The sequence below is a fragment of the Gadus macrocephalus genome, chromosome 11 (genome assembly GCF_031168955.1).
Source record: "Gadus macrocephalus chromosome 11, ASM3116895v1".
NCBI lineage: Eukaryota > Metazoa > Chordata > Actinopteri > Gadiformes > Gadidae > Gadus > Gadus macrocephalus.
Window position 1 is genome coordinate 1,778,529 of NC_082392.1, and position 11,709 is coordinate 1,790,237.

At 47.2% G+C, this 11,709-nt stretch overlaps 3 protein-coding genes across 5 annotated transcripts in view; 2 read left to right on the forward strand and 1 right to left on the reverse strand.

Annotated features, from left to right (window-relative positions):
• slc4a5a (solute carrier family 4 member 5a) overlaps window positions 1-1,397 on the forward strand; it is a 34,279-nt gene extending 32,882 nt beyond the window's left edge. For both annotated transcript variants that reach the window (XM_060064203.1, XM_060064204.1), the window contains one exon: window positions 521-1,397. In XM_060064203.1, the coding sequence (XP_059920186.1) occupies window positions 521-695 (175 nt within the window). In that variant the 3' untranslated portion in view covers window positions 696-1,397. The remainder of the gene's footprint in view (window positions 1-520) is intronic.
• ogfod2 (2-oxoglutarate and iron-dependent oxygenase domain containing 2) lies at window positions 1,273-5,198 on the reverse strand. 2 transcript variants are annotated; one of them, XM_060064207.1, is made up of 7 exons: window positions 4,954-5,198; window positions 4,715-4,771; window positions 4,316-4,426; window positions 3,932-4,031; window positions 3,708-3,832; window positions 3,011-3,268; window positions 1,273-2,282 (listed from the first exon to the last, which is right to left on the reverse strand). In XM_060064207.1, the coding sequence occupies exons 1-7, from the start codon at window positions 5,086-5,088 to the stop codon at window positions 2,007-2,009; spliced, it is 1,062 nt and encodes a 353-aa protein (XP_059920190.1). In that variant the 5' UTR covers window positions 5,089-5,198; the 3' UTR covers window positions 1,273-2,006. The 2 variants fall into 2 exon arrangements, with proteins under 2 accessions (XP_059920190.1, XP_059920189.1); XM_060064206.1 differs by having other exon boundaries at window positions 3,708-4,031; window positions 4,954-5,193.
• A 185-nt stretch (window positions 5,199-5,383) lies between these two features.
• Window positions 5,384-11,476, forward strand: zgc:113436 (uncharacterized protein LOC503528 homolog). The gene is made up of 8 exons (XM_060064205.1): window positions 5,384-5,734; window positions 6,176-6,369; window positions 6,823-6,934; window positions 7,275-7,413; window positions 7,528-7,582; window positions 8,046-8,300; window positions 8,934-9,047; window positions 10,647-11,476. Exons 1-8 carry the CDS (start codon window positions 5,566-5,568, stop codon window positions 10,899-10,901), a joined length of 1,293 nt encoding a protein of 430 aa, XP_059920188.1. The 5' UTR covers window positions 5,384-5,565; the 3' UTR covers window positions 10,902-11,476.
• The last annotated feature ends 233 nt before the right edge of the window (window positions 11,477-11,709 follow it).

The following is an 11,709-nucleotide window of genomic DNA, read 5'->3' on the forward strand; positions in this document are numbered from 1 at the left end:
CCCTCACCCCTGCCTCCTCCCTCTCTCCTCCTCCTCCCTCCTTCCTATCTCTCTCTTTATCTCACCCCTGCCACCTTTCTCACTCACTCCCTCCCTCCCTCCCTCCCTCCCTCCCTCCCTCCCTCCATCCCTCCCTCCCTCCCTCCCTCCCCTTCCTCAGCAATTTGCATTGACATTTTCCTATTAAATTGTGTTGAGCCAGAGATGGTTTCTGGATATACAGTGTTTCATCTCCATCCCTGAACGTTAGTCTGTGTATCTTCGGTTCTGAACTTGTCTGGGCCTTCACTTTCCTCGCTTCAAATCAACATTGTTGTCCAAAAGTAGACCTGCATAGGAGGTTACTTGCAAAGCGTTAAATATTCATGCAATATGCCATTCAGTCGTTACTATTCAGTTATTTAGCAGATCCTGAATAAGTCTTATTTATTTGTGTATTTTCTACATAGTTGTATGCATAGATCTATATGTCATTAAGTAGGGGGAGCATGTGATAACATGACAGCTTGACGTTCCCCAGCATCACCTTGCATCTGAAGATCTCCTGCCCGACGTCGCCCGCGGTGCCGGGCCGAGGGCTGCCGCCGTGCCCCGTCCCCCACGTCAAGATCGAGATGGAGTCCGACTACGAGTCCGAGTCCGAGTCCGACCACGTGGTTCACCGGCGCGACATAAGCAGCGAGACCACGCTCTAACTCCGGCGGCAGGGGGCGCCAGAGCCAGCCGTATCACGTTGTTTGCGTGGAGCTCTGAACGGTTGACTTGCAGAACTGTCTTACGCCTGCAGGGGGCAGCGCACCGCACCATGCTGTGTTCCCATAGCAACTGATTGAAGGTCAACGTTGGTGATTTCGCCAATTAACGTCATTTCTGTTGCGATCACTTCCGTGACGCTGTTTTTTTAACCAGTAGAGTTTTTCTACGTGCGTGTTTGGAAATATTGTAACCGTCTCCCAAAGCATTTAATATATGTACTTGAAGAAAGATAATAGGCTATGTGTGTATCGCTGTAAAATGTGTTTATATTTATACATAGTTAGCTGTGAAAACACGCTCAGTGTGTGAATCCTAACCAAACTTTACATCATTACTAAACCCCAAACTAAAGAGAACAATGTGGGCTCAAATTCTGACATTAAATCTCAATACATTTATATAATTAAAATCCTCTGCAGGGATGTATTGCCATACTGTGTGGGAGAGGCCAACCATTTATTAAAGCTGTACAGGGATTTCACTGTCCCCCAGGAGACCAAAGAAACAACCACAAAGTTTGATGTTGCCAAATTGATCGATATTGAATCGAACTGTATTATATTTTCAAAAACAACAAAACCAGAGTATATTCTTGTAGCAATAAGTTTTATGATTAAAATAACGTCACTTTTAAATCTGAACACTTGTTTTGTCTTTTGTACCAAAGCCTATATGCTAATGCTATTCAATAGATACATTTTTACGTAATTTACATGACCATTTATTAATATAGATGTGAGCCTATATGAACTGAGCACAGCTTATTAATAACCATTATTATGCATTTACAGCCTTAAAGTAGAACATACAAGCTTGGGTATTTTTGCTTCTTCATACGCATGTTAGGAAAAAATATGTTTCTTGGTTTCCATTGAAGGATTATGGAAAATATGGTATTTAAGTACACTTAGAATTTACATGTGTGAATCACAAAGTGGCAGGTCGTCATGTCAGGCTACGAGCACATCAGTAGTTTAACAAAAATATTGTAGATTTAATATAAGGTTTCTCAGTGTAAAATATAAAACATAATTATACATATAAATTAAAGAGAAGTTCAGAAATATAAGGAAAATCATATTCGGATATTTGTACGTTTTTTTTGGCTTCCATATACAGGCACATTCTGTCAGTAAACATTCTGCAATGAGAATAACAACGCTAGTATCCCGTTTGAATAGCATGGTGTAGAACACATGACGTTAACATCATGCTAGCATCATGTTAGCATCCATCCCCTTAACATAGCATCAAGTTAGCACACAGGACGCGTTCTGAGCTCCCTCCTCGTCTCCGACCCCGTCCGTGAATCCGTCGGCGAAGCCCTCCCCCCGGACCAGCGAGGGCGTCTGGCTGCACATGGGGCAGCGGTGGTTGCGTTGGCGTGAGGCCCTCATCCAGATGATGAGGCTCCAGCGTTGGCCCGCCGCGATGGGCAGCGCGCCGTGCATCTGCTGCCCCCGGTGGAGCAGGCCCGCACTCACACGGTGCTCCACCTCCGAGCACTCTGTGTCGCCCAAAGGCACCTAGGGAGGACAGGGAGAGAGGGAGAGAGAGAGAGAGAGAGAGAGAGAGAGAGAGAGAGAGAGAGAGAGAGAGAGAGAGAGAGAGAGAGAGAGAGAGAGAGAGAGAGAGAGAGAGAGAGAGAGAGAGAGAGAGAGAGAGTTGGAGAAACATAGGGAGGGAGAGAGAGCGCGAGAGAGAGCGAGAGAGAGAGAGTCAGACGCTAACATGGGTCTCTTTTGATGTACGTAGTGCTAAAGAGATTCAGACTTTGTATTTGACGTGGTGTGTTAATTGTATGGGGGATGATTGTCCAGTGGTTGGTTAGGGCTCTGTGATTCCCAGCGAAAAGGTTCTGGGTTCACAAGAGAGATGGCCACCATTTATCTGAGGGCATACTCGAGAAAGATGGCCCAACCCCTCCCTGCTCAATCAGGACTAGTAGACAAACACGTATACATCGATGGATAAGAGTCTTTGCTCAATGACACAAATAGTCAATGAACCAACATGGAGACTGCAATAGGGACACTTTGCATAAATACGCAGGACAGACATTTTTGCTTCAATTTAGTTAATTGAGTGAAATCTATAGAGTTAAAGTGAAGACTCTATGTCGACGTGGATGCGTCCCAATAGAGGTGACTGCTGCTCTAAAATAAACAACCTCTTTGTGCCTTATAATAATAACACGTCACACACACACCCATGATAATCTACGGGCAACACACAATGTAGCTATAACTCGCACATCTTTCATGTCACCAAAGTAGAGGTTTCCCCCCGTGAAGTCCTTCCCCAGCGAGACGTTGAGGGTGACCTCGGCGTTGTCATAATGATAGCTGAGGTCCAGGTCTTCCCTCAGGTCGTACTTCACCACGAAGGCCTTGTGGCTGTCCAGACAGCCCCCCCCGCAGTCTGGGTAGAGCAGCGACGCGATTGGTCCGAGGTAGCGCTCGCGGAGGGGCGTGGTCAGGCCCCCGTCGAACCCCAGTTCGTTGAGTAACATCTGGGCGTAACAACAGGAGGGGGAGACAATGAGGTTGTTTTTATCAGTACTACAGCCCCTCATTAGAGTTCCAGTCTCAAAGGACTTGAGGAGCCCCACGTTACAGGACACCCCATGGGGCGGCGTGTGGCTCAGGGGGTAGAGCGGGTCGGCTGGTAACCACAAGGTTGCTGGTTCGATCCCCGGCTCCTCCTAGCTGAGCGCCAAAGGTGTCCCTGAGCGAGACGCGACCTCACCCTGACTGCTCCCGACGAGCTGGCTGTCGCCTTGTGTGGTTGACCACCGTCGTTGTTTTTGTGAACTGTAAATGTGAGCTAAAAAGTCTCGCCACCAATACACACAAACAAAACCGCCTTGATTGTTCTCAGCCTCACTTGGCCTCACCGACCCTCTCAAAGACCAAATGACTTAATGTAACACGAAGAGGAAGACGTCTCACCCCGTAATTGTTCATGGTGTTGGGCCGCCCCTTGGGGGCCGGGGAGCGTTCAAAGTGCTCCAGCTCCTCCACCAGCTCCTGGCAGAAGGTCCTGGTGAACACCGCGAGGCGAAACACGCGCGGAGCTTCAACAGAGAGGACAGACCACCGTTCAACTCTGGGCGTTTCTTTTATTATTCTTACATTCGTGCCGGAACATCTGCTCCGTGTCGTTCCCAACGCACCGGCTTCCGACTGAAGCATCCCAAGCAGTCCTTCCTGATTGGCTCCAGAACTCCGGCAATACGCCACGATCTGTAGGAACTCTGGGGCGAGGAACGACTCCTAGGACAGCGTGTTGTTAGCGGTCTTATTACAGTGACTTTGTGTCAAAGTGTCAAAGTCTTTTATTTGTAAAATGTACAGTGCAAAACAGGGTCATACTGGGCAGTGAAATTCTTAGGACAAGGCAAGTGACAACTGCGTAGTAAAGCAAATCAAAAGCAATATATACACAACAATATCAACAATAAAACAATTGAATAAAGCACTGGGTTTGGGTGATGGGTCGCGTCACGACGTGCTGGTCCTTATCTTCAGGGAGGGTGTGTCTTATGTATCGGGCGTACCTGGAGGTGGTAGAGGTGAGGATGGCGCGGCCGGTACACCTGTCGTATCTCAGCGGTTCTCTCAGCAGACTCTGTATTCAGACTCTGACGTCTTTCAACCTCCTGAGCGATCTAATGGGAACATTGAACGCAGTTAGTATACGTTATGTTTATTATTAACGTAGGAAACGTTCATTTATCACAAATTTACCTTACACAATAACGATAGCATCATACAGCCAAAGAAACGATTAGTTACAATAACGACAAGTTATTGTGTATAAAAGGTGTATATTTGTATTGTATAGTCTTTCAGATTTGTATTCTTACTGTGCTTTTCTTTTTGTGCGTTTTTGCAGCTGAACCAATCATTTCCCTTATGGTATAAATAAGGTGTTACATTAATGATATCCTCCGTACCTTTTGAAGAACCTCGTCAAAATGCTCATCTGTTAAACAACCACGACTTCTGAGCACCTGGAATACACAAAGCACACCCGATCACTAATCCTTACACACAAATCATAGACATAACATACATACAACATGTTAGTGCTCAGGTAGACGCCACGGAAACCCCCAAAACATGTCAGTGCTCGGGTAGGAGGACAGAGACCCACACAGCATGTCAGTGTTCAGGTGGGAGGACAGAAGCCCACCTGCTGGTGGTCGGCCCTGAACTGCTGTTCAGTCACGTATCTCACGTGGAGCCTGTAGTCCTCCAGGAAGATGTTGTCCGTGAGGTAACAGCGACAAGTGTAGAAACACTGCTTCTCCCGTTCCCCCTCGTCCATGACTTCTGTATGCGTGATTTTATTACAATATGAAGTTGAAACTTTCCCTGAAAGAGAAATATCAGAGGACACGCCCCCGGAAGCCTGTGTGTTTGTTGTGAGCCCGTCGTTATTGTGTCCGGTTGGGAAATCACTAATTTCTCAAATAATGACGTTTGATCAGACACCTTACAGGATATTTGAATGTAATCTAAGGTTAATAACGTTATTCTGAACACGTTTTTAAATATTTTCATAAATTAAACACCTTTGAATGGAGAAATAATCCAAGGCGGAACCAAACGTTACGGGAATTTATGCGTGTTTTCTAGACCGGGATTATTAAACCGTGCGACGCAGCCGCATAAGGAATGGATGCTTTCGTTATTGTGTTGTTATCATGTCTGTTTCCGTCTTATTTATACTATAACCTAGTCCACGTGTTCTCTATATCCTTGTGTATCTGATATACTGTGTTGAGGCGGGCTCTGATCAGTGATGTTGAGTGTGGAGTCGATCCAAGTGGCCGAGGAGGAGGTGGTGGAGTCCACCTCCACCCGACTGGGGGAGATCTACACCCTGGTGGCCGACGGCTGCTACCCCCACAACATGAACCCCATACGGAAAAAAAACCTCAAGAGATACGCACAGAAATTCGCAATTGAAGGTAGGGGGGTTTGCATGTGGAGCAAAACAAAAGACTAAAAGGCTGATGCATAATCTGGTCATTGAGTCCGATTATGGGATTTATTATCTGATGTTGGAAAATTTGCAACGCTATTTTTTATTTTATGTTATTGTCCTGTGCTTTCTGTAAAGACAACCGAACTGTCCTATCTGGGATTGTTAAGTAAAGTAAATCTTAACATAATTGATATGTTGGTCCTATTGAGTAAGTCATGTGTTATATGCTTCTAGCAGATGGGCGATAACCTCCTCATATATTATCATATCTTATCATATCATTGATATGTTGGTCATGTTGAGTAAGTCCTGTCTGTGTAATATGCTTTTGGCAGATAAAGTAAACCTCAACATATCTTATATCTTATCGTATCATTGATGTGTTGGTCATGTTCATTAAGTTCTGTTTATATGCCTCTTCTAGACGGGCGACTGTACTATGTGGGGCCGAAGAAGGAAGAGAAGCGGGAGGTAGTGATCGAGCCGGAGACCAAGAGGCAGATCTTCCTGGACTGCCACTTCAACGACATCGGTCAGCACCTGGGCCAGAAGAAGACCGTCCACCGGATCCAGAGCAAGTACTACTGGCTGGGGATCGTCAAGGACGTGGTGGACTGGGTAACTACATGGCTGGGGTTAACTGAGCCAATGTCAGCGCTTGGCCCTTCTTTCTACCGACAGCGATCTATTGTTGTGTCTCTTTCTTCTGAAAAATGTACTTATTGTAGTTGGCTTTGGTTGAAAGCGTGAAAAAAAAAAAAAAAGCTTAATGCCCTAAATGTGAATGTCGATTTAAATGGTTATATGTATATCTATATGTACGTCTAACGTACTTATTCATTACTCAATCATTTTCAATTTACCAATTTATCAGACTTTCTTATCAAAAGAGATTTACAAGTTGAGAACCATCAAAACATTGTTGGCCACAGGAATGAGAATTCCACAACAAATTACAATTACAAGTTCCAGAACAACGTTTCATCTCAGCATAATGCGGAAACCACTACATCTCAGATTTACGAATTGCCTTGAGTGGTGTGGACACTAAGCGCTGTCCCCTGACCCTAGATTAAGGTCTGTGACACGTGCCAGCAGAACGAGAGGAACAAGAACCTGGCCCGGGCGGTCCGGCCCATCAAGGTGGACGCGCCTTGGGACATCGTGGGCATCGACATCATCGGTGGGTCAGGGCTTTGAGCTGACGACCAGGTGTCACTACTGCCTCCCGACCCCTGACTGCTAGTAACAGGACCTGCAGCCTTTACTTCTGGTTCCGATGGCTACTCTATACGAAGCTGTTGTTAGACCCTTGGCAGTGCAGCACTAAGGATTGTTGTAGTTCTCCCATCATGATTGATGGGACGTGTTGATGGCGTTCTGCCTCAGACGGTTGGAAGAAAAGCCAGTTTAGATTGAAGTATCTGCTAAATTTAAATGTAAAATCATTCCGATCAGTCCAGCTATTCCAATAATTGTTATTTCCACAAATCTCACGTGGTTCCTGTCTGTGTGTTGACCAGGCCCGTTCCCTGAGACCCATCAAGGCAACACCAGCGTTCTGACACTCATCGACTACTTCAGCAAGTGGGTGGAGGCCTTCCCCATTCAGAAGACCGACATCCCCTCTGTGGCCCGGTGCATCTCCAAATCCGTCTACAGGTGAGAAGCATTCCCTGCTGAGGCTCAAGACGTCCGACCAATGACCGACCACAGCCAATTAAAACAAAACCTTTTATGTAACCTGACGATCCATCTGCTGTTGTTTGATTCCAGGTTTGGAGCTCCTAAAACAATCGTCTGTAGACAAAGCGTCGACTTCTGCAATGAGGTGAGATTCTGCATGCAGCCCATGGCATCGTTAGAGAGAGATTGTAGAGGTTTAAATATTGGAATGCTATGAAAGTAATTTATATAAGAACTAGCCAATAATTCATAATATACGGATACAATCAGCTGAATAACCTCACTCTAAAGGGCTGATTATGGTCCCACGTTCACGCAACGCAACGACCACGCAGACGCTTCGACACAGTCCTGAACCGGTTTTGGTTCTGCGTCGGGTTTTGGTAAGTGGACCAATCACAGCCCTCGCTGCTGCGTCGCCTCGACGGAAGGTTACAATTTTTGGGAGGCGCACGTCAGACCCTTGCGGTGGACGCAAGGAGGGTCCGCAAGGGGGGTCCGCAAGGACCTAAGGGGTCCGTAAAACCCCTTGCGTTGAGTGAACGTGGGACCATAATCAGCCTTTAACGGTGTCCTTGGTGCTCTGCTGTTCCCTGCGTGGCCACCAGGTGGCGGAGCTGCTGCGTGAGCGCTGGAACCTCACCCAGCAGGTGAGCCCGCTGGCCCAACAGATGAACCCGCTGCACGACCCCACGGGGGGGCTGCTGAACGAGGCCATCGCCCGGATGGTGGCGGAGAAGCAGACGGAGTGGGAGGATTTCCTGGACCCCGTCACCTTCCTGTTCCGCACCTCCGTCAACCCCACCACCAAGTTCTCCCCCTTCTCCCTGATGTTCAACCGGGAGGCCAACGTCCCGCTGGAGGTGGGGCCGCCGGGATGCACGCACACGCGCACACACACACACACACACACACACACACACACACACACACACACACACACGGACGTGCATACTCACGCATGCAAGCGCAGACACACACACGCACACAGGTACGCAAATATACACCCACGCACGCACGCACACATACACACACACACAGACACACACACAAATGGACGTGCATGCACACACACGCAAGCACAGACACGCATACACATATATGCAAACACAGATACCTGTATGTACACACACACACACATGCAAGCACAGACCAACGCACTCACACAAGCACGCACATATACACACACGGACACGCACAGACACACACATGCAAGCAAAAAGCATGGACAGAAATGGATTAGTTGTATAATATTCTTCAATACCAATGTTATTATTTGTCTTGATACCATGATAGAAATAGATTAGAATTTGATACTAATTTACAATTTATCATGTTCAAGATAATCTGTTACACTGTCATGTGCATTACTGCACATACCAAAGTATTCCCAACAATCATGTTGCACTCCCACACGTACATGTCAGCTGATTGATTGTGTGTGTGTGTGTGTGTGTGTGTGTGTGTGTGTGTGTGTGTGTGTGTTGGCCCCTCAGCTCAGCGTCCTGGGCCCCGTGGACCCCGAGCTGGAAGGCTTCCCCGCCCAGGAGGAAGAGTCCTCGGGCTGCATGCACATCATGCAGACCCAGCAGGACCGCATCAAGCAGATGGTACTGCGCCCAGCTGGACCCCGCTGTGTATCTATACCGTAGCCAGGGCCGGCACTGTCGCACCAAAATTGTACCGGGGGCGAAAATCGTAATCCGCGTCGAAGCATTACGTCATCGATCGCCGCGATTGTCCGTTGCCAGGGAGGTTTCAAAAAATATTCGCGCTCGTCAAGACGAAATAACATAACACAGATAACACTTGTTTTTACTTTATATTTGTATGGTATTTAATTTAGCTAGTAAACTGAGTGTTTAAAGGGTATCGTAGTTTATATTTGTATTGTATTTAATTGTTTAATTGAATTTAGCTAGTAAACTGAGTCTTTAAAGTGTATCGTAGTCTAGCTAGCTTGTGTTAATTTAATTTAGATAATAGACAACATCGTTCGACGCGATCGTCCGTTGCCATGCAACGTTCGACGCGATCATCAGTTGCCAGGCAGGTTTGGAATTTTCGAAACTCGGATCACGTAGGCGGTAACATTTTCGCCCCCCCGGTACAATTTTGGTGGGGGGGGGGGGGGGGGGGGAAATGGTGCCACGACCCTCATTTATACCAAGGGCTGATTACGGTCCCACGTTCCCACAATGCAACGACCACGCAGACGCTTCGACGCAGTCCTGAACCTTTATGGTTCTGCGTCGGGTTTTAGTGAGCTGACCAATCACAGCGCTTACAATTTTTGGGAGGCGGACGTCCGGCCCTTAGAGGGGTCCGTCACCTCACTGCGTTGCGTGAACCTGGGCCCATGAGCAGCCCTTTAGCGTTGTGTCTGTACTTCCTACCACACCATCTGCCCCCTCTGTCATCCTCACTCGATTGGTCGTGTCTGAGCGCTTCCTTCGCGCGGCGCTATTTCAACCCATGACTCATCACAGTGAGACGTGAGTTCATCTGGTGCACATTGCAGCCAGGAAGGGGATGTGATGAGCTCGGTAGAGAGTTGTCCGTGTTCTCTCAGGACAGCCGCGGAAGGCTGCAGATAAGTTGGCTGTGATTGTTCTATCGATTAATATCTCTCCTGTGTTATCAGCAAGGTCGTTGTGTCTGCGCCCACATGCCTCCTTTATCCCGCCGCGCGGTCTCACTGAGGATATGATAGAACCATGATAAAGAAGTTTATTATTAACAATTATTGATGAGGTTAAGAGGTAATGCCAAAGATAGTGACGTGTGTGTGTGTGTGTGTGTGTGTGTGTGTGTGTGTGTGTGTGTGTGTGTGTGTGTGTGTGTGTGTGTGTGTGTGTGTGTGTGTGTGTGTGTGTGTGTGTGTGTGTGTGTGTTGGTGTGGGTGTGTCTTTCTGTGTGTGTGTGTGTGTGTCTTTGTGTTTGTGTGTGGCCTTCTGTGTGTGTGTGTGTGTGACTGTGCGTGTGTCTCTGTGTCCTTCTGTGTGTGTGTGTCTCTGTGTCTTCTGTGTGTGTGTGTGTGTCTTTCTGTGTCTCTGTGTCTCTTTGTGTGTGTCTTTGTGTCTCTTTGTGTGTGTGTGTCTCTGTGTGTGTGTGTGTGTGTCTCTGTGTCTTCTCTGTGTCTCTGTGTGTTTGTTTGTGTGTGTGTGCCTGTGCGTGTGTGTGTGTGTGTGTGTGTGTGTGTGTCGTAGGTCACGGCCAACATGAACATGGCCTACAAGCAGGAGAAGAAGAACGCCAAGCGCCGTCTGAGGAACATGCCCTCCATGACCTTCAAGATCACCGACCCCATGTTCGGCGCGGGGGAGACGCCGCCCGCCAAGAAGCTGAAGGCCGAGAGCCTCTTCCTGTCCTTCCCCGTGGAGGCGGAGCTCGCCACCGACGGCTGCTCCGACGACAGGAAGTCAGACTTGGAATACCCGATCCCCATCGCCGACGTCCGCTGAGCGCCCAACTGCCTTTTTTACACCTCGGGCGGACATCTTGGTGCTACCGCTGGCCGGCGGGCGGACGGATGCGGGATTAGATCCAAGATGGCCGCTCGGTGAATCAGGCTGTAGAATTTTGTTTGCTATTGTTCTACGGTTGCTATGGTTCCCGGAGGTCGTCTCTCTGTAGGTCTCGGGTACGAAGAAGGAGTGAGCGACGGTGTGTGCGCTGCTAGCCGATGTTAGCAACATGCTACGTGTTTTACATGTAGAAAGGCCTGGACATGCTCCTGCTTAAGCTAATCCTTCTGGGGGAAAAGACTGAAACGCTTGCCGGCTTCTGGAGGATTTGTTTTCCACGACGCTGATATTTAAATTATTTGGGCCCGTTTTGTAAAATAAATGAAGAAATCCTTTCTTATCCCGTTCGATGCTTTGCAATAAAGATCTGGATGTATTGTAAATAAGATGTGTGCATTTGTAATTCGGTTATGAACCTTTCACCAGTGATAACTAATATTACTAGTTACCTCTAGAATATTTAGGAAAATGGCTTTGCATATTTTAATGACAATAAACTGATTACAAAAATGGCCAACTGTTCATTATATTATATGCTCATGTTGCTTTCTTGGCCATTGCCGTGCTTATTACGTATGCATTATTTAGTTGAACAAGTGCATACAATGAATCTGCTGTAGTTATTCTGTTAGACACCAATAATTGCATGCTATTAATTCATATGGGCAATTTTGTATTCATATAATATCAGGCAGTGCTTATTCTATAAAACGGTCAGTCCAAAGTAGTCATCAACTCTATATAT

Bases quoted from the DNA above. Each gene is read 5' to 3' on its own strand.
- ogfod2 (XM_060064206.1), bottom strand. From the start codon at position 5,088: ATGGACGAGGGGGAACGGGAGAAGCAGTGTTTCTACACTTGTCGCTGT. The intron at 4,772-4,953 runs GTGGGCTTCTGT...TGTGTATTCCAG, and splicing joins TCAGGGCCGACCACCAGCAG to GTGCTCAGAAGTCGTGGTTG. The intron at 3,269-3,707 runs GTGAGACGTCTT...TGTTACGCCCAG, and splicing joins ACACCATGAACAATTACGGG to ATGTTACTCAACGAACTGGG.
- zgc:113436 (XM_060064205.1), top strand. From the start codon at position 5,566: ATGTTGAGTGTGGAGTCGATCCAAGTGGCCGAGGAGGAGGTGGTGGAG. The intron at 6,370-6,822 runs GTAACTACATGG...CCCTGACCCTAG, and splicing joins TCAAGGACGTGGTGGACTGG to ATTAAGGTCTGTGACACGTG. The intron at 8,301-8,933 runs GTGGGGCCGCCG...TTGGCCCCTCAG, and splicing joins AGGCCAACGTCCCGCTGGAG to CTCAGCGTCCTGGGCCCCGT.